Raw genomic sequence first — 22,356 nt, 5'->3', positions numbered from 1 at the left:
AAATAAATAACATACAACATGACATGGGTATTATTTGGATAGCATAGCTTTAATGTTTTTGATAAAAAATTTTGATCTCACTGTTTCTTTAGTATTCCAAAATGGAGTAAATGTGGCAGTTGAGACTAGTAAATCAGAGAAAATACCATTTGCTGATGTCCACACTGAAAGGCAGGAATTAAAACAGAACAGACGTGAAAAATAAAGCAAATTCCCTGGGACCCACACCTTTCTTTCTTTTTGGGGATAGGACTGCAGCTGTGAGATAATAGTCATATGGGGTTACTAACACTTTCTAATTTTCAGATATGTCAGCTAATGGATTTTTCACCATTATAACTCTAATTTAACCCCTCACTCAGTGACAGTCAGTAACAGCGCAGGTACCCACTATAATTTGAACCCTAATTTTTGCTTACATTGGCCACTGAAAAGTATAGAAGTGGCTCCCAAAATCCACAGAAGCAGTTAGAGCAGGGCATGATCAGGGCTTGTGTGGAGAACAGAGGCCTGGCTAAGGTGGACCGGGGCCTGGTAAGGGGAATAGTGGGTGTGGCCAAGATGTAGAGGGATATCTATAGATCTAAGTTGATGTGTAGGTAGCATGCCAGTGCTCAGGGCTTTGTGGAGAGGAAGCGTGAGAAGTTACACAAGTTGTGTTCCAGGACTGTGGAGTCACTTCCACCACTAGCGCTATGGTTGAAAAGAGACTTCAAAGTGCTACTAGGCAGAAGTTAGTGACTCCTCCTATAGTGAGAGCACCTCTGGGAGTCTGATAGTGGGGCATATGCAGAGGGACTTAAGGTATGGGGGCATGAAGGATGCTAATACAGATGCCCAGCAAGTTATGGCCACTGCCACCAATGTGTATTACAATAATGATAATAATGTAGAGCACCTTGGGGAATATGCAGATGATGATGGTGAATAGAAGCTGCACCTAAAACACAAAAAAACTATTTCTAGACATGATAGCAGAGCCATAAAGGGTGGTGGCACCTATAATCTAAGGAAATGCCTGCAGTAGGGGTTTCAGTTAACGATGCACTTGATAAGGATTAATGTGAGGTCCAGTATCAGTCATCAGGCTTTACAGATAGTTATAAAACTACACTGATGGCACATATATAGAATCAGCTTTCATCATTAGACCCAGAAAGTTCTTGTACAAAAAGTCTGGTAATACAGCTATAGCACACTACAATATTTAGACGATTTCTTCATTATTGGCCCAAAGTAATCTGAAACTTGTTACAAACACAAACACTATTATTAGTGGTACCAGTTGCAGAGGAAAAGACAGCCCAGCCTACTACAAAACTGACATTTTTAGGCATTGGAATCGATGCAGAGGCAAATAGATGTCGACTTCCTATGGAGAAAGTAGGCAGTCCACAGGATTATATCAGCCAATAAGGTATCCTTGAAAGATATTCAGGTATTACTTGGGTTGCTGAATTTGCCTGCCAAGTAATCTCAATGGGTGGCTCAGAAAGTCCACAGCAGGGGTAAAAAACATTTTAGAACTATAGGCAGAAGAATTCATAACAGAGCCATCAAGTTCTTATGTGACAATATGGGAGTAGCGCATGCTGTTAATAAGTTGTCATCAGATTCAGGCCCAGTGATTAGGCTATTGACACATCTGCATGCAGTTTAATATTTCCTTCAAAACGCAATATGTTCCACGTGTAGAGTACACAATGACAGTTGCACTGTCTAGGCTAGGGAAAACAAGACTTTTTATTTAGAATTGACCCTAATGCATCAAAAACGCCTCATACATGCTCTGATAATTTATGGCAGTTGGTGATCCCATCCTTAAAAAGCTACACACAAGGTCTGTATCAGAAAAAAAATATATTTTTAGCTCCAAAAGTGCATGGAAAAGATGGCAGCTATTTTCTGATAGTCATAAGAGTTAATGCAGCCTTAAATACTTGTTGGCTTTTCTTAATAATGTATTGGGAAGGTAAATTGAAAGCTCTATATTAATTGAAATTTCACTTTTTTCCTTGGCCCAAGATATACAGGGCAGTTCTGTCATCACAGATTTAGTATGACTGGGTAGATTTCGATCTGCCCTCCCACTCTCCCTATTATGAAAATCTACAAATCACCCAGTTTTTAGTTGCCTATGTATTTATATAGATATTGATGAGATAATATAACTCTTGTTGTCACATCAAAAAGATCCCCAGTGCCATGGAATGCTGCAATTTTATTGGTCAGATGGGTATGCAGGCATATACCCATTATTTCCTGGTAAACAGATCAGGATTGCAGGCAAATAGATGCATAACGATGTTCAGCATACTTATAAACACCTATGTATGCAGTTTCTACTTTGTAATGATGTATTGCGGGTAATGGTGCAGTCTTACTTGGGAAGGTATTTGATTTTGGGGTAAAAGATGGTATGTTGAAGACTTTGTTCCCAGGCTGCACTAATGGCTCAGCTCAATCTAGTCAGTGGCTGACTCGGGATATGATTCATAAAGTTCATAAAAATGAATGTAAACAAGGCTCCAGGGCCTGATGGCATACACCCCTGGGTTCTAAGAGAGCTTAGTTCAGTTTTAGAGCAGCCCCTATTACTGATTTTCTCAGATTCACTTTCATCTGGTATGGTGCCTATGTATTGGAGAAAAGCCCATGTTATTCCAATATTTAAAAAGGGATTACGATCTCAGCCTGACAATTATAGGCCAGTAAATTTGACATCAGTGGTGGGCAAATTATTTGAAGGCTTGTTAAGGGATCACATTCAAAAGGTTGTCCTAGTGAATGGCTATATTAGCAGCAATCAGCATGGCTTTATGAAGGATAGGTCAATAAAGGCATTTTAAGACAACAAACCAATGACTGGTGCCGTCTATTACTACAATTTGAATTGATGAACGGATTGAGGTTGGGAACCGTTGGACGTGCATCACATTAAAGTACTTTGGAGGTGAGGGTGCTGACTGTGAAAATTGTGAAGGATAGGTCATGTCAGACAAACTTGATTGCTTTTTATGATGAGGTAAGTAAGATGCTGGACAGTGGGGGGCAGTAGATGTGATCTATTTGGATTTTGCCAAAGCGTTTGATACTGTGCCCCACAAAAGACTGCTTTCTAAACTAATAGCTGTTGGGCTTAATGAAGTCGTTTGCACGTGGATCGGGTACAGAGGGTGGTTGTTAATGGGACATTCTCTACTTGGAGTAAGGTTCTTAGTGGGGTCCCTCAGTGCTCGGTATTGGGTCAACTTTTATTTCACTTGTTCATTAATAACTTAGGGGAGGGTATTGTAAGTAATGTATCAGTGTTTGCAGACAACACAAAACTATCAAGCCCAGTTAATTCCATCTAAGATGTGGCATCCTTGCAACATGATCTTGATAAACTGGCAATCTGGGCAGCTAAGTGGCAAATGAGATTCAATGTTGATAAATGTAAAGTCATGCACCTGGGATGGAAAAATATCCAAGCCACTTATACCCTTAATGGGACTGCACTAGGCAAATCCATTATGTAAAAGGAACTTCGAGTCCTTGTAGATGATAAACTTGGCTGTAGCAAGCAATGCGAGTCGGCAGCATCAAGGGCAAATAAGGTCTTGAGCTGTATTAAAAGTGGCATAGAGTCACGGGAGGAGGGGGTCATTCTTCCACGAGCACTTGTAAGGCCCCATCTAGAATATGCTGTACAGTTTTGGTCTCCATCACTCAAACAGAAGATTATTGAGGGTACAGGGAAGGGCAACTAAGCTGGTGAAAGGTATCCCCAAGTGCTAAACTACTTTCCTTCTACTTTAACAAACAGGGGTTAGAAAATAAAAATTGGATGAGGGCCCTAACCCCTTACAATCTATAGGGGTTAAGGATAATTTAAAACATAAGTAAACACACTTGGTGATTTACGTCAAGTTGATTCCTGATCAATACAGATGCAGTGAATCTGCTTTCCAAACAGATATTTACTGGTATTTAAGGATTGATCATCTGACATTACATTTACAATTAGTTAGTTATTGTACACAAACTTAGTATAGGAAAACAGGTTGCTTTTAATTGGTGACTTTACCCAGCCCCTTTTTATAATTTCCTGCAGATGCCCATGTGGTAGTACATAGGAATCAGGACATATGGATGGGTACAAAAGTGTATGTGGATTTTACATATATAAAAGGATGCATCTGGATATGATGGTGGGTTGTACATATGCATCTGGAAATATGGATAAATATGCAAGTGTTGCACTGTATGTATTGAATTCATCTACAGAAGGTTATGCAAGTGTATATGACACCTACATAGACTTCTAAACATATGGATCATGTGCAAATGGATATACTGTACAAAATGTGCTACATATGCATTTGGACATACAGATATGCATACAGGTATGTGAACGTGTATAGTGTGGCTTAGGGTTGCCACCTGTCTGGTTTTGACCCGAACAGCCTGGTATTTTGAGGGGCTGCCCGGGTCTATACTTCCTGCCCGGTTTTCCAAATAAGGAAAACCTGGCGGGATTCCCTTGATTGACACAGCGATCGGCCAATCGCTGATTGCCGCGTCATAGCCCCGCCCACTGACATCACGGGTCCGTCCATTGACGTCACCGACACGCCCACTGACGTCACAGACCCGCCAGGTCTCAGCCAGACATAAAGGTGGCAACCCAATGTGTGCTGTATGTATACAAATGCATGTGAGTGCAAGTGGATATGAATTGCACATATTCACCTTGACATGAGAATAAGCATAAAAGTGTATGCTGAACATATGCCTACAATGTAAAAAAGCACACTCTATAAATTCATTTGGATATTAGGTTGTGTGCGCAAGCCCTCCATATATACGTAAAGCAGTTCTGGATATTTGACCTGAGCCTTTTAAAAAAAATAAGAATTTACCAGTGAATTATACTCATTTAGATATAGAAGAATTGTGCTTTAAAAAGTAGTGTTTCAGGCTGATTTATTGAATATTTCTGCAAAAATCCTAATAATCCCTCCCATCTCTTCTGCATCCTGCTCCCGGGATTCCCAGGCTGTGCAGGGGAGCAGGTGGCTCTCAGCTCACTGCACTGTAGGACAGGAACCAATCAGCAGCTAGCAGGACCTGATAGGGAACTGAAGCCTGTCTGTGCTTGTGTGACTGCAGGGTTGTGATTGGCTGTCCCCTCCTACTGTGCTTCTGGCAGGGACCGTTAGGACACGCCCACCCCTCATTTGAAACACAGACAGGGACCAGTGAACATCTATAGGGAGCTCCAATAAAGGGGCAATTTTTAAAGATACTATTCATTTTTAGCACCATGTTAAAGCAACACCATATATTACTCATAATTGCCTAAAAAATTAGGGGTTTTTCATTTATCCTAATGTATTTTACCAGCCTGTCCGGTAAAAATGATGGTTGATCCCAATGTTATTAATAGGTAAAAAAGATAAATATATAAGAAGTCCGGTATTTTTTTCCAGAAAAGGTGGCAACCCTACGCTATATGTCTTCTTTAAATATGTGCGCTGAGAGTCAAATAACATTATCATGTTTTAAGTATAACTGAGATCAAGGCAGAACACGAACATGCCCAAATAAAGCGGCATCGACCTATGGCAGGCTATATTTGCCCCTGGCTACCACCTCATCGCCCTATACCCTATAAACTGCGTCGTCCACATAAACGTGTTCAGTTCCGCGTTTTCAAACCCAACAGAGGTCAGATTTGCATGGGGGCTTGGAAAGTTTGTCAGAGGTGAACCTTTACACCGTACTCGCTATCGGACTGGCATGGGAACTGAAAAAACGGCTATAACGGCTGCCTTAGGCTAACCAACCACGTGATAAAACGGCTTCAATACAGGAAGCGGCTCACGTTTGCGTTCCAACACACACCAACCAATAAGAAGCCGGGTGCCGCAACTTATCACGTGATTTAAACCGGAAGCGGGAAGTTTTTTTTTTGTTGAGCGGGACTGAGGTCCCGGGAGCCCCGCAATGAAGCTGCCAGAGTCTGTGATGGCGCAAAATCCTGTGTCTTTTCAGAGGCTTCAGGAACAGTGCGAGGAACAAGAGTTGGAGGTATTCTGGTTCACTAAATGCTGCGTCGCGTGGGGCGGAGTGTAACAGTGTAGCGCAGCAATGCAGAGAGAGTGCAATATGGGGATATGTCATTTATGGCGCATCGATAGTAATTCTTGTTGTTGCTGCTGTTACCTTGACGTTTTATTAAACTCGCTGTCATTGTCTCGTTGTTCTCACAGGCTCCAGGTGGTATTGCCAGCCCTCAGGTGTACAACCAGCTCTTGGCATTGTACTTGCTGCATAATGACTTGTAAGTCTCCTCATTTCTTTCACTTGATTTATATCTGTGTCAACAGTACCTCGTGGAAACCCCTGGGCTAAACGTTACATTGGAACAGAGCTCCCCTACCTTTTTTTTTTACCCTAGAGCCACATGTAAAAAGAGCTTGGGGAGTGCTAAATAAGAGCTATGATTGGCTATTTGGCAGTCATGTGTGGACTGGCAGCATAAAGGAGACTATACTTGGGTTTTATGCAACTTTCCTCTTGCCCTGGATTTAAAAAAAAAATAAAAAAAATCCAAGGAGGTGGAATCCATGCAGTAAGTATAAGCTTCAAGCAATCTTGTGAAATGCATACAGGAATAGGATTCGTTATCCAGAATGCTCGGAATTACGGGAGGGCCATCTCCCATAGACCTTATTTTAATCAAATAATTCACATTTTTAAAACTGCCTTTTCTCTAATAATAAAACAGTACCTTGTACTTGATCTTTGAAAACAGTCCTATTAGTTTTAATTAATTAATGTTTAAATGATTTTGCAATAGACTTAAAGTAGGCAGACTCTCTTCAATACCCAAGGTCCCAATCATTCTGGATAATTGCTCTCATAGCTGTATTTGTTTTGTTTTTAAATTTGCCTAAGAGGCCATATCAATAGGGATATCAAAACATTGATTTATAACAAATACAAGTTCAAAATTCATCTTCATTTATTTATATAGCACTAGCAAGTTACTAAGCTTTTTACATTAATTTGCAACAAACTAAAGTCTATAATTAAAAGGAGAAGTCGTTTAGCACTAACGGGTGCCAAATGTTATGCACTACCAAGTGAATGTAGCAATTGACCTGAATGTATTTACTTACCTGAGCAATCTAAAGTCTATAATTTAAAAGGAGAAGGAAAGTTGTTTAGCACTTGGGGGTGCCAAATGTTAGGCACCCCCATGTGAATGTATTTACTTATCTGAAACCCTGGGCCGGTGCTCCTATCAGCAGAAAACTGCACTGGCCGGGGTTATACCAACGACTTTGCTTCTACTTTCACAAACAGGGATTAGAAAATAAAAATTGGATGAGGGCCCTAACCCCTTACAATTTACAGAGGTTAGGGATAATTTAAAACATAAGTAAACACACTTGGTGATTTACGTCAAGTTGATTCCTGATCAATACAGATGCAGTGAATGTGCTTTCCAAACAGATATTTACGGGTATTTAAGGATTGACCATCTGACATTACATTTACAATTAGTTAGTTATTGTACACAAGCTTAGTATAGGAAAACAGGTTGCTTTTAATTGATGACTTTACCCAGCCCGTCTGTATAATTTCCTGCAGATGCCCATGTGGGTAGTACATAGGAATCAGGGCATATTGATGGATACAAAAGTGTATGTGGATTTTACATATATAAAAGGATATGTGTCTACATGTATATGGTTGGTAGAAATGCATCTGGATATGATGGTGGGTTGTACATATGCATCTGGAAATATGGATAAATATGCAAGTGTTGCACTGTATGTATTGAATTCATCTACAGAAGTGTATATGACTACTACATAGGTTTCTAAACATATGGATCATGTGCAAATGGATATACAGTACATAATGTGCTACATATGCATTTGGACACAGATATGCATACAGGCATATGAATGTGTATATTATGTGCTGTATGTATACAACTGCATGTGAGTGCAAGTGGATATGAATTGCACACATTAATCTTGACATGAGGATAAGCATAAAAGTGTATGCTGAACATATGCCTACAATGTACAAAAGCACACTCAGTGAGGTGTGTTCTATAAATTCATTTGGATATTCGGTTGTGTGCGTAAGCCCTCCACACATACGTTGCTCTGTGTGACCTCACAAAGTAAAACAGTTCTGAATATTTTACCTGAGCCTTTTAAAGGGACGTGTAAAAAAAAAAAAAAAAATTATATATATATATATATATATATATATATATATATATATATATATATATATATATATATATATATATATATATATATATATATATATATATATATATATATATATATATATATATATATATATATATATATATATAGTGAATAAAGTACCCCCTCTTGTAAAATATAAGGATATTATAAGTTACCAAGGAGTTTCATGACCATATAAAAACACGAGGCCGAAGGCCGAGTGTTTTTATACAGGTCATGGAACTCCGAGGTAACTTATAATATCCTCATATTTTACAACTGGGGGTACTTTATTAATTATAATACACAAATTTTAGTGAGTCATGTGACAGAAATTACATCACTACTCACCGTTTATAACTGATGACATCACTACTCACCGTTTATAAGGATATAATTTACAAGATATTCATGGCTTTTGTGTATTATTATATATATATATATTAGTGTTTCAGGCTGATTTATTGAATATTTCTGCAAAAACCCTAATAATCCCTCCCTTCTCTTCTACTTCCTGCTCCCTGGATTCCCAGGCTGTGCAGGGGAGCTGGCCGCTCTAAGCTCACTATACTGTAGGACAGGAACCAATCAGCAGCTAGCAGGGCTGTGATTGGCTGTCCCCTCCTACTGTTCTTCAGGCAGGGACCGTTAGGGCACACCCACCTCTCATTCAAAACACAGACAGGGACCAGTGAACATCTAAAGGGAGCTCCAATAAAGGGGCTATTTTTATAGATACTATTCATTTTTAGCACCATGTTAAAGCAACACCATATATTACTTATAATTGCCTACAAAATTAGGGGGTTTTTATTTATCCTTATGTATTTTACCAGCCTGGCCAGTAAAAATGATGGTTGATCCCAATGTTATTAATAGGTAAAAAAGATAAATATATAAGAAGTCCGGTATTTTTTTCCAGAAAAGGTGGCAACCCTACGCTATATGTCTCCTTTAAATATGTGCGCTGAGAATCAAATAACATTATCATGTTTTAAGTATAACTGAGATCAAGGCAGAACACGAACATGCCCAAATAAAGCAGCATCGACCTATGGCAGGCTATATTTGCCCCTGGCTACCACCTCATCGCCCTATACCCTATAAACTGTGTCGTCCACATAAACGTGTTCAGTTCCGCGTTTTCAAACCCAACAGAGGTCAGATTTGCATGGGGGCTTGGAAAGTTTGTCAGAGGTGAACCTTTACACCGTACTCGCTATCGGACTGGCATGGGAACTGAAGAAACGGCTTAGGCTAACCAACCACGTGATAAAACGGCTTCAATACAGGAAGCGGTTTCACGTTTGCGTTCCAACACACGCCAACCAATAAGAAGCCGGGTGCTGCAACTTATCACGTGATTTAAACCGGAAGCGGGAAGTTTGTTTTTTGTGTTGAGCGGAACTGAGGTCCCGCAATGAAGCTGTCGGAGTCCGTGATGGCGCAAAATTCTGTGTCTTTCCAGAAGCTTCAGGAACAGTGCGAGGAACAGGAGTTGGAGGTATTGTGATTCACTAAGTGCTGCCTCGCGTGGGGCGGAGTGTAACAGTGTAGCGCAGCAATGCAGAGAGAGTGCTATTATGGGGAAATGTCATTTATGGCGCATCCATAGAAATACATGTTGCTGCTGCTGTTACGTTGACGTTTTATTAAACTCGCTGTCATTGTCTCGTTGTTCTCACAGGCTCCAGGCGGTATTGCCAGCCCTCAGGTGTACAACCAGCTCTTGGCATTGTACTTGCTGCATAATGACTTGTAAGTCTCCTCATTTCTTCATCACACATTCATTTAAAATGTTTGGATGCCCTACCCCCTCTCCCATTATAAACAATTTGTTTAGACATACTTATCTGCCTTCAAAGGGGAACTGTCGCCAAATCCTATTTTATCACATTAGTCAAAAAACTCCACAATCCCTAAACTACAGCCTTTGAGCAGCTCACCATGCGAGGACTATTCAGTCATCACTTGGGGGTGCCTAACTTTTGGCACCCCCATGTATAAAGACCTTTCCTTCTCCTTTAAATGAAAACTATACCCCTAAAATGAACACTTAAGCAACAGATAGTTCATATCACATTAAGTGGCATATTAAAGAATCTTACCAAACTGGAATATATATTTAAGTAAATATTGCCCTTTTACATCTCTTGCCTTGAGCCACCATTTCGTGATGGTCTGTGTGCTGCCTCAGAGATCACCTGACCAGAAATACTACAACTCTAACTGTAACAGGAAGAAGTGTGGAAGCAAAAGACACAACTCTGTCTGTTAATTGGCTCATGTGACCTAACATGTATGGTTTGTTTGTGAGTACAGTGAATCTTACGATCTCAGGGGGCTGCCCTTATTTTTTAAAATGGCAATTTTCTATTTATGATTACCCAATGGCACATACTACTAGAAAAGTATATTATTATGAAAATGGTTTATTTACATGAAGCAGGATTTTACATATGAGCTGTTTTATGCAATATCTTTTTATAGAAACCTACATTGTTTGGGGGGTATAGTTTTCCTTTAATGCCAAAAATAACGCAAACATTAGGTCCCCTTAAATCTTATTGACAGATATTCAAGTACAGTGTTGGCAATAAATTGTTTTTAATATTTTATTATCTGTGGATTATTAGCATTTTATTCAGTGGCTTTCCAGTTTGCAATTTTCAGCAAAAGAAGAAAAACAAACTATAAAAAATAAATAATAAAGACCAATTGAAAAGATGCTTTGAATTAGCCATTCTGTAACATACTAAAAGTTAACTTAAAGGTGAACCACCCCTTTAACAATATTAACAGTGTTAAGCACATATCAATAAAAGTTATATTTTATTGTAGATTGAGCCCCATGAGACATGCATTTGTTCTTTAATAAAGGTATATATTAAAGTTCAAGTAAAATCCATTATAAGTCCAGAAGGAATAAGTAACAAACGGTCACCCCAAACACGTCAGTAACATTGATAGCGGTGTCTGCGCATCTCTGAACAAATTCATTCACAAAATTGCCAGTTTTGTTCAAGAAATAATTCTGTATAGTGTTTGAAACTTTTGGTGCTTTTTCTCTTTTTATTAGGAATAATGCACGTTATTTGTGGAAAAGAATCCCGTCGGCAATCAAATCCGTAAGTAATGTTATCAGCTTGTTTGTGTAATAGCTTAATTCTACTACTACTTATCTAATGGTGCATCAGCAAATTCTAATAATGCCTATATTTATTTCTATATTTTGCCCATATTTAAAAGGCTGATATAATCTGCAGAGGTGGGTTGTATACTTTTTTCTGTTTATGCTTAAAGGTGAAATAGCCCTTAGGTCTGTTCAAACCTGAATTAAAGACTCTTTAAAGAACCTAAATTAAGACCTGCTGGACCCCCTACAATCTGGTTTTAACACTTCACTAAAACTGCCCTGACCCGACTAATGAGCTTTTAACCACTAAAGCCAACAATCATTTCTCACTACTTATACTGCTTGATCTCTCCGCTGCATTTGACACTGTAGATCACCCTCTCCTCCTCCAGTCCCTCCATTCGCTTGGCCTTTGTGACACAGCCCTGTCCTGGTTTTCTACTTACATCACCAATCATTACTTCTGTGTCTCCTACAATGGAGTAGCATCTTCTCCCCTACCTCTTTCTGTTGGGGTTCCTCAAGGCTCTGTCCTGGGACCATTACTATTCTCCCTCTATACTTCCTCCCTCAGCAAATTAATCAACTCGTATGGTTTCCACTACCACTTCTATGCTGACGATACTCATATCTATCTCTCATCTCCTGATCTCAACCCAGAACTCCTAACTCGCGTCTCCTCCTGCCTGTTCGCTATCTCTACCTGGATGTCGCAACACTACCTTAAATTAAACCTCTCTAAAACTGAAATGGTTCTCTTTCCTCCAACTAACACCAGTAACATCCCGGAAATATCCATCATAGCTAACAATTCTGCTATCGCCCTCTCTCCCCAGGCCTGCTGCCTTGGGGTTATCCTAGATCCTGCCCTGTCATTCACTCCTCATATCCAGTCACTTCCACCTAAGGAACGTATCCAAAATACGATCATTCATCACCCAAGATACTGCCAAAATTCTTATTCACTCTCTCGTCATATCACGTCTAGACTACTGTAACTCTCTTTTAATTGGCCTTCCCCTCCAGAGACTGTCACCTCTCCAGTCCATAATGAACACTGCTGCGAGGCTCATACACCTCCGCAACCGCTCTGCCTCGCCATTCTGTCAATCCCTGCACTGGCTTCCGCTAACTTTCAGAATCAAATTCAAATTGACCATGATTCCAAGCACTTCATAACTCTGCCTCACCCTACATCTCTGAACTCATCTCTATATACTCACCCAACTGCTTACTACGCTCCTCTACTGAACTGCTACTCCACTCTTCCCTCATTACCTCCTCACATGCTCGCATTCAAGACTTTGCAAGGGCTGCACCCCTCCTCTGTAACTCTCTCCCACGGTCTGTCCGACTTTCTCCCAACATTCCTGCTTTCAAGAAATCTCTGAAAACGCACTTCTTTCGAGAAGCCTACCCTCACTCTGCTTAACTACCAAACGCAAAACCACATACAGTACCACATTTCTCACCCGCTTAATTCGATCTTGCCCACTCCCACACCTTGTGTATTACTCCCTTCCCTTTAGAGTGTAAGCTCTCTGCATAGGGCCTTCCTCAACTTTTATACCGGTATTGATTGTGATGTATGTAACTCCATATGTTCTATGTACATAATTCATGTGATTTAGTTGTTTAATCACATTTACTTTAAAAGTGCTATGCAATATGTTGGCGCTATATAAATGCATGTTAATAAAAGACTCATTCAGGTCTTGAATTGTTTTGAATAGGGATGTTTGAAATTAACCTGTTTTCGCTGGCGAAACTTTGCAAGAAAACTGCTGCCTTCCTCACCCCACCTCTATACAAAACTTTTTTACCTCTTTGTGGGATCCTGGAACTATAATAATTTGACGGTGTAAATGCCCTTTAAAGGAGACCGAAAGGTTGCATGCCCCCCCTCCTGAAACGCCGTACTTTAATTACTCCATTCACAATGGTTTACTTGCACCAACACATTGAATTAAATCACTGCAGCGGACTTTGCGGCCGCCATCTAGATGAAGTGCTCGTCATATCCTCTGTCTCCCGGTCCGAAAGCACGCATGCGCAGTTCTCCCTCATGACCCCTTTGGGTCACAAGGACCAAAGATCGCATTCTTTTACAGCAACAAGAAGCGATCATTGCTGTTGGTACTTCACAATGAAGTGGAGGAGAAGGAGGTTAAAGGAGAAGGAAAGCTACGGAGGCATTTTATTGCCAATAGATTGGCTGCAATAGTGCAAGCTAGAATGCTATATTTATTCTGTAGAATATTTTACCATACCTGAGCAAAAAGCTCTAGAAACTCTCTGTTTGTTTAGAATAGGAGCTGCAGTATTAATGTGGTGTGACATCACTTCCTGCCTGAGTCTCTCCCTGCTCTGGGCTCAGATTACAGTAGAGAAGGGAGGGGTGGGGGGAGAGGAGCAAACTGAGCATGCTCTTGCCCAGGGCAATGAGGTTTAAACTGAGGGCAGGAAGTCTGATACAGAAGCCCATGTGTACACAATAGAAGGAAAGAAATGCTGTTTCTTTTGACAGGGGACTCAGAGCAACATTACTTTGGGGGTTTACTGGTATATTTAGATGGATCTTTCTGATAAGGCTTACTTAGTTTTAACCTTTCCTTCTCCTTTAATGATGACGTTCACTTTTTACATGTGATCATGTGCAAGCCCTGATTGAGCAGTATTCTATCAGCAGAGGGATGTCCTCTGTATTTTATGCACTCTTCAATATTTTTAACCTCAATTTCTACATGCAGCTAAAGGGAATCTTGTATAGAGGCAGCATTATTGTAAGTAGTTCTTCACCTAAGGGGTAATACATAGAGCTTTTTTTAACTTTCCTTCTCCTTTAAGAAGCAATATTTTGGACAGGTTATAATGTTAATATTGGTTGACAGGATGTGTTTATATTAGTTTCCCTTCTGCTCTTTATGAACATGATATTCAGCACTGGTTTAAAATAATTTCTAGGTTATCTTATAGAACGGTTTCCACTATTTCAATAAAGTTCTAATGCAGTCTATTCTTAATCATTTGCAGTCCCACTCTGAGCTTGGTGGGATCTGGGAAGTAGGACAGAAGATTTGGCAGAGAGATTTCCCAGGGATCTACACATCCATCTCTGCATATCAGTGGTCTGAGAACATCCAACAAATCATGGAGGCTGTAAGAGGTATAACCCCATTTAATAGCGGTGTGCTGTAGTCAGACACAATAACTTCTGACTGGAAACTATAACTAGTAACTTGGGAGGATGAAATGTGCTTACCTTGTAGATAATACTGCATTTGCACCTGCTACAGCTTTGAATAGTGGGGAATAATCTCCCACACCAAGATCTTCACATTCTGATGGGCTCTTCAGAATTCTAATTTTTTTTTTTTTTTTGAAAGAAGGCATCCCAAGTTTAATTACATATTCAAGAGAATTCTCCAGTGAGAATCCTCTTTACTAGCTCTCTGTCAATCATTCATTTGTCTGTGTGTATGCCAATCATTATCTGACACAAACACTCTCCCAGTTCATAACATTCATTAATAACATTGACAAAATTAGCAGTTTTACTACAGCATATAACCCCACTCAGTCTTAATAGCAAGAAAACGTTCTGGATGGTCTGCTCATAATTGCCCATACTAAAGACACTTCTTACAGGACGTGTGCACCAAAAATAAAGCCTTCTGCTCCTGTGTCTCTGCGCACTTCCATACCTCATCCTTCTCTCGCTCCTCCAGTGCTCTTGAGTTTCTGCAGAGACTGCGTTACTGGCGAGCGATATAGTAGCGTGGTTCTGAAGTATGAATGAAGAGTGGTAGACAGACTTTCACAGGAGTACAAGTTTAACTGTTTGTGATGATGCATGAGTTTTGGGGTTCTTTACCAGTCAAAAGCAACCACTCAAAGAGCTTCGTTTGCCAAAGTCGGAAGTCTTCGGGAAAACAAAGAGCTCCAAGTGCCATCCCATTGGCGATTTAGATTCTAGCCAGCGAGTAGGCAGTTCAGGATATTAGTTGCCCAAAGAAGAAGCGATTTGTCGCTGGGCGACTAATCACCCCAGTAGCTTCGTGTGCCCCTGCTCTTTAACTTGGCAGCCACAACTTGAAAGCTGCAGGACACCATATGTAAAATAAATTGCATATTGTCTACATTGCTGTCTGCATCATATTACGTTTATTTAAAAGCAATCTACAACTTGATTATTTTGCATATTGCAGCCTAGGAGAAGTTTGTACATTTCATAAAGAGCAAGTTAGAGTATACAGCTATGTTCAGAATAACGGCAATGTGTTTAGAAAAATGAATAAAATTCAAAATCCTTATAGCTTATTTCCATACTTGCAAATGATTTGGGAACACTGCACATTCTATTTCAAATCAAAACATGAAAGTCAATGTGTTCTTTGGCAAATTGTAACCTTTTTTCAACAAGTGGACTTCGCGGGGGCTTCTTGCCGATAGCTTGGCTTCACATAGGAGTCTTCTAATTGTAACAGTACTCACAGGTAACTTTAGACCTTCTGGCAATTTTGCCCATTCTTCTATCCATTTGAATGGTAGTTTTCAGTTTTATTCCACCTGACTGTAAGCTTAAATGAGGAGTAGATATAACTAACCGTACATTAAAAAAAATACTTATGGCAAATATATTTTTTATTCCATAGATGCGACACAACAGCGAGCTTTTGGTTTGGTTTCCCAAGCATATACCTCGATTTCTGCAGATGATTTTGCAGCTTTTGTTGGTCTTCCTGTAGAGGAGGCTGTTAAAGGTTTGTGCATTTTTTTTTTATGAATAAAATGCGGCTTTGGTGCAAGGTTTATAACGGGTATGTGCATAAATTATTAAAGGGGTTGTTCACCTTCAAACAACTAGTTGTTATCAGATAGATCACCAGAAATAACGACTTTTTCCAATGACTTTCTATTTTCTATGTGTCACGGTTTTTCTAATATTGAAGTATAAAGTGTCATTTCTCTCCTTCTGAAGCAGCTCTGGGAGGGGGGGTCGCCGATCCTGTAAACTGTTCTAAATTGATACATTTAGTTGATACATTTCTTATCTTTGTCCCTGCTGAGCAGAATCTCTGGGTTTCATTACAGGCAGCTGTTAGCAACAATTGTATCAATTCTAATACTCCAGAGATGCTGCTGAGAAATGTATCAACTAAATGTTGCAAAATTGTAACAGTTCAGAATCTGCACCTGGATTACTGAGCTGCCAGACTCAAACACCAGAGACAGGAACGTTCAACTTTAAACTTAGATTTTGGAAAAAACGTAAAAAATAAATAATGGAAAGTAATTGGAAAAAGTCATTATTTCTAGGGAACAATCTAAAAACAACTAAATTGAAAAAAGTGTTTGGAAGGTGAACAACCCCTTTAATATATGGTTGTCTCCATATCCACACTATTGTAAAGCAGTGCCTTAAACGGCATGTCAACCCGAAAAATAGAAATCTGCCTAATAAAAGAGAACCAAATTCCAAGCAACTTTTCAGTATATATTTATTACATTTTTCATTGCTTTCAAAGGGCAAATCAACTCAATAAAAATGTGCCTTATAAAAGAAAATGTAATTCTAATCAATTTTCCAATATACATTTATTAAAAATTTTCAGTGCTTTTAAAGTTATTTGTAAAAACATTTGCCATTGAAAGCAGCATTTGCTTAACTCCTGGTTGTTAATTTAAGCATTGTTGCAAAAGTCTTTGTTCCCCATCAAAGACAGGTCTGTTAATCAGCTGACTTGCATCATCAGTCTGAGCCACTAGGGCAGACACTAGACAGGGGGGGTCAAACCCTGCTTTCAATAGCAATACATATACAGCAGGGAAAATAAGTATTGAACACGTCCATGTTTTTCTCAGTAAATATATTTCTAATGGGGCTATTGACATGCATTTTACACCAAATGTTCGTAATAACTCAAGTAATCCACACATACCAAGAACTCAAAACAAAAAAGTCCGTAAGTTATGTGGAATGACACAGGGAATAACTTTGTTGGTATTGACCACTTTAAGATGTCTTCTTTATGAAGAAACTACTCGTATGCATTGCTCAGGTGTGATTTATTTATTTATTTATTTTTTTGTCTCCTTCTTCCACGCTGTTTTCAAATCTTGGCGGTTCCAGGGGGCTTCTTCAATAACCTCTGATCTTCAGTTCTTTCCATAGATTTTTGATTGGATTCAAGTCAGGTGATTGACTGGGCCATTCTAGCAGCTTTATTTTCTTTCTCTGAAACCAATTCAGAGTTTCCTTGGCTGTGTGTTTGGGATCATTGTCTTGCTGAAATGTCCACCCTTGTTTTATCTTCAGCAGATTCTTATCAAGAATGTCCTGGTACATTTCACTTTCATCCTTCCTTCAATCACATGAAGTCTGCCAGTATTATCTGCTGAAAAACAGTCCCACGCTATGATGATCCCACCTCCAAACTTCACTTCTGGGGTTTATGTGTATGGTGTATGCAATGACATGCAATACTTTGTGTTATTTCACTTTATTACACATAACTTAATTTATGGACTTGTTTAGAGTCCTTTGTAGGTGTGGATTACTTGGGTTATTACTGACATCTGCTGTAAATTTCATGTCAATAGCCCCATTAGAAATATATTTACTGAGAAATACGTTGACCTGTTCAATACTTATTTCCACTGCAGTATAAAAACATAAAAACGTAAAAACCATAGATGTGTAATGAACATATTAGGGGTGCAACGAATCCAGGATTCGATTCGGGATTCAGCCTTTTTCAGCAGGATTTGGATTCTGCCGAATCCTTGTACATGGCCGAACTGAATCCTGATTTGCATATGTAAATTAGGCGTGGGAAGGGAAATCACCTGACTTTTTCACAAAACAAGAAAGTAAACATTTATCCTACCTTTACTTTCTCTCCCCTAATTTGCAGGGGCAAATTTGGATTCTGTTCGATATTCGGCCGAATCTTTCATGAAGGATTCGGCCGAATCCCAAAAAGTGGATTTGGTGCATCCCTAGAACGTATATTGCAAAATTGCTTTGAAATTATTTTTGGAATTTACATTTTTTTCAACACACAAGTTAATGGTTCTGCTGCAGCAGAATTCTACACTGAAATCTGTTTTTCAAAAGAGCGAACAGATTTTTCTATTTAATTTTGAAATCTGACATAGGGCTAGACATGTTAGTTTCCCAGGTGCCCTCAGTCATGTGACTTGCTCTAATAAACATCAGTCACTCTTTACTACTGCACTGCACATTGCACTGATATCACCCACCCCCTTCTATCCCTAGCAGCCCATCAACAGAACAGTGGGAAGGTAACAGGATAGCTGCTCCCCAACACCTGCATTGCTATGTGTAGATATGAAAATACATTGCAGGAGGAGAAACAATAGGTTTTCTTAGGGTCTACAACCCTTTTTTTTTTTTTTTTTTTTTATAGCTGCGAGCCACGTTGAGATGTAAAAAGAGTTGAGGAGCAACACAAGCATGAAAGATGTTCCTGGGTGCTGCAAAATAAGTGCTGTGTTAGCCTTTTCGTAGCTCAATGTGGACAGCCTACTGGAGTTTTTATATGGTAGAATTTTTTATAATGTAAACTGTGTCATTTAGAAATAAAAACTAGACCAAAAAAGTCATGGCAGAATCCCTTTAAAGTTATTTGTAAATACAATTGCTATTGAAAGCAGCATTTGCTTAATGCCTGGTTATTACTTTTTGAACAATGTTGCAAAAGTCTAAGTTTCCCAGCAAAGACAGGTCTGTTTATCGGCTGCCTTGTCAGTCTGAGCCACCAGGGCAGAGAATAGAATGGGACAGACAAACGCCACTTTCGTTGTATACACATTACATACATAAATTAATATCTGTAGGAAAAAAATAATAAATGTATACTGCAAACTTGTTTAGAATTATGTTTTATTTTAGATAGATGGATATGTATATGTGTTGCTCTTGGGTAGAGTAAATATGAATTATCTCCTTTAGCTGTGCTCAGTGCTGACTTTTTTTGTATTCATCCTTTCCTAAACACTTGTAGAGCTCTTGACTAGGAACCTTGCTGACATTCCTTCTTCATCCATACAATCTGTACATTACTTTATTATGCTAATTGATCCTCCAATAGTAAACTTACTATGTCGATGATTAAATAATAGGCTAGCATTTTGTTATGCTGTCCCGCTTGTTCCAGATGTACACAGATAGAAATACCCATTGAGTTCTTCTGCTGTGCAACACGAGCCTCCCCATCAGATAGTATCACTATTAAAATGATTACTACTGTCAATATTGCTGCCATTTCTATTACTGTTATTATTAATAAATGTTCGTGGGGTACCAACTTATTATTTAGCATTGTACTTTAAATGGTGTATATACTGGACATACAGATTTATATACAAAAATAAAACCAGTAACTGAAACAAGAGGTAAAGAGGACCCTGAGTGTTTCAGAACAGAAAAATCTTTTTGCAGTCCTGCCCAAGGCATCATCTAGGATTTGGTACCTACCACAGATTATGCTGAGGTTGCAGTTCATTCAAAGTATAGGAACCTCAAAAAAAGCAGCACAGCTGCTCTTTATGGCACCCTTCTTTTCCTTTACAAACTTGTTTCTATGAGCTGGAGCAAATGTTATATGTTGCTGCATTTGAATGCTTATGATGAGTTTCAAATGGCGAGTTATCCTCAGCTGGATGGGATCATTCCAAATTAATGTTGCTTTTTTTCTTTTGTCAACAGGAGTGTTAGAACAGGGTTGGCAGGCTGATTCAGCCACTGGGATGGTAATGCCAAAAAAGCCAGGTAGGTGGCACTGCAGTTCCACAAGATCTGTTGGGCATGCTATATAATATTTATACAAAGTTCATGATACAAATAAAAAGTATATAAAGTATGCATATAGATTCTCTACTTACATAGTAACATAGAAAGTTAGGTTGAAAAGACACGTTCAACCTCTTAACTTTTTTTAACCTGCCTAACTGCTAGTTATCTTTTTAAGTAATATTAAACCTGTTAACATATTTAGGAGGGTACCTTTACATACACTTTTTCAACATCTATTACAGTAAGTAAAAGTCTTTGTGCCTGTGTAATACAGTGATAAAAATAGTTTTTCCTCCCTACACTTCCACCATTCCTTCACTAAAGGAAGAACAACTTAATGTGGCATATATACGGTTTCTATATTCCTAAAGCCATTTAAGCCTTTTTTAATTCTGTTCTGCAACACTGTGATCAGAAGGCGGTGCTTTGGTCAGTGTAATTTCTCTTTCTGCTCTGCTCATAGATTCTGCGCCCTTGTCTTTGATCCCCAACGAACAGCAGCTGGCCAGACTTACTGACTACGTGGCTTTCCTAGAGAATTAAAGCTCCCTCCTACTTCAAAATCAAAAGGCGCTGGCAGAGTGAAATCCTCTGCACCTCCAAACCCACACACATCAATCATTGAACTTTTTCTCTACTGTGTGAGCTTATGTCTGAAGTTGGAAAGGGTTAACCCAGATGGGAGACCATGAAGCATTCTGTTGGCTTGGGTGCTGTGCATGTGAACCTCTTTACTGTAGCTCTGTGCAGTGCAATTTGTTGTAGGCACCTCTAACAATAAACTGGTTAAGATACTGCATAGTCATGTATGAATGATTGCTCTTTAACACATTAAGTGTTGAATGCTCGTTGTTCTACAATTAGGAGTTAAGACTTACCAGTGAATTGCATAAGCGAGGCATGCTCTTATGGCAAAGGAAGTGTGTTTTTTTTTTTTTTTGGTTTTTTTTTTTTTTTCCATTTTGAACTCCATGAATAAATAGTCTAATACTGTCCCACAGCAAATGTAGACCTGTGTCATATTCAGTAAGCTGTTTTCAAGGTGAGAATTCATCTGGTAGAGGGATTATGACGTGAGCTACTGGCAGTTCTCAAACTGTGAGACTGAGACCCAATGACAATCTGGTGTAAATGTGCTAGCAAATGTTAACCCTTCTGTATCTATGAACCGATGTTACATGGCTGCATCCTTTAAGGATATTTACCATCTATTTAAAGATATTAAAATTGTGACTTCCAACAAAAGTTTTTCTGTTGATGGGATTCAGGGAGTTGTGATTCAGTTGTGAGAGCCCCTGTTGCCCATCACTCTAATAACGCTTTGGCTATTGTCACAGATTGGTTTGGTTCATAAATATATAGGATTTTTATGTATACCCTTAAAATGCACAAGCGAGAGAGATGCCTGTTCCATAAGAAAGGTCTGTAGTGACTCAGTGGGCAGTTACCCATCAACCAATCAAATTTTTTTACACTTCTTTCTATTCAGGCCCTCTCCTATTCATATTTTAGCCTCTTATTTAAATCAGTGCATGGTTACTACGGTAATGTGGGACATGGCAGCCAAATTGCTAAAATTGCAATCTGGAGAGTTGCTGAAGCAAAAGTTGAATAACAAAAAATGAAAACTAGTGGCAAATTGTCTAATAATATCTCACTCTACATCATACTAAAGGTTAATCTAAATGTTTCCCAACAGATTTTACTTTGAGACAGTCTCAGAAATGTTGTCATTGCACCTTATCTTGTTACATGTGAAAATGTGCTTAATAGACTGAGGTTTGAGTAATGCAAGATAACTGCTCTAGCTGAACTATAAATGCAAACAGGATGGCTTTTGTACGTCCTTCTGTTCTTAGATGTCCTTTAAAAGTGACATTAAAACTGTTAATTCCATACTATGGATATGTGTACTTGTTATATATTATTTGAAATGAGTTGCATGCTGTAGTTTTGGAACACTGGAGCTTGCAAGACTGTAAATTGAGAATTTGCTGCCTCCTCTTTTGCAAAGACTATATCCGTGGCATGTTGTTCGCGTTAGTAGCCCCATTTGCTATATACAGTTAGGTCCATAAATATTTGAAAAGACAACTTTTCTAATTTTGGTTCTGTACATTACCACAATGAATTTTAAA

At 39.0% G+C, this 22,356-nt stretch overlaps 1 protein-coding gene across 3 annotated transcripts; it reads left to right on the top strand.

Moving 5' to 3' along the window:
* Positions 1-5,924: 5,924 nt before the first annotated feature.
* cops8.S (COP9 signalosome subunit 8 S homeolog) lies at positions 5,925-22,119 on the top strand. 3 transcript variants are annotated; one of them, XM_018237444.2, is made up of 7 exons: positions 5,925-6,075; positions 6,258-6,328; positions 11,341-11,389; positions 14,431-14,563; positions 16,053-16,160; positions 20,132-20,194; positions 20,682-22,119. In XM_018237444.2, exons 1-7 carry the CDS (start codon positions 5,992-5,994, stop codon positions 20,759-20,761), a joined length of 588 nt encoding a protein of 195 aa, XP_018092933.1. In that variant the 5' UTR covers positions 5,925-5,991; the 3' UTR covers positions 20,762-22,119.
* Positions 22,120-22,356: the final 237 nt, after the last annotated feature.

Source organism: Xenopus laevis, chromosome 9_10S, assembly GCF_017654675.1.
Source record: "Xenopus laevis strain J_2021 chromosome 9_10S, Xenopus_laevis_v10.1, whole genome shotgun sequence".
In the NCBI taxonomy this organism is placed as follows: domain Eukaryota; kingdom Metazoa; phylum Chordata; class Amphibia; order Anura; family Pipidae; genus Xenopus; species Xenopus laevis.
The sequence above is the reverse complement of the archived record's forward strand: the minus strand, read 5'-3'. Positions and strand labels throughout refer to the sequence as shown.

What these genes read in the sequence shown, in the direction of transcription:
- cops8.S (XM_018237444.2), top strand. Translation starts at nt 5,992, where the DNA reads ATGAAGCTGCCAGAGTCTGTGATGGCGCAAAATCCTGTGTCTTTTCAG. An exon ending in TACTTGCTGCATAATGACTT is followed by an intron (nt 6,329 to 11,340) that starts GTAAGTCTCCTC and finishes TCTTTTTATTAG; the next exon opens with GAATAATGCACGTTATTTGT. An exon ending in AATCATGGAGGCTGTAAGAG is followed by an intron (nt 14,564 to 16,052) that starts GTATAACCCCAT and finishes TTTATTCCATAG; the next exon opens with ATGCGACACAACAGCGAGCT.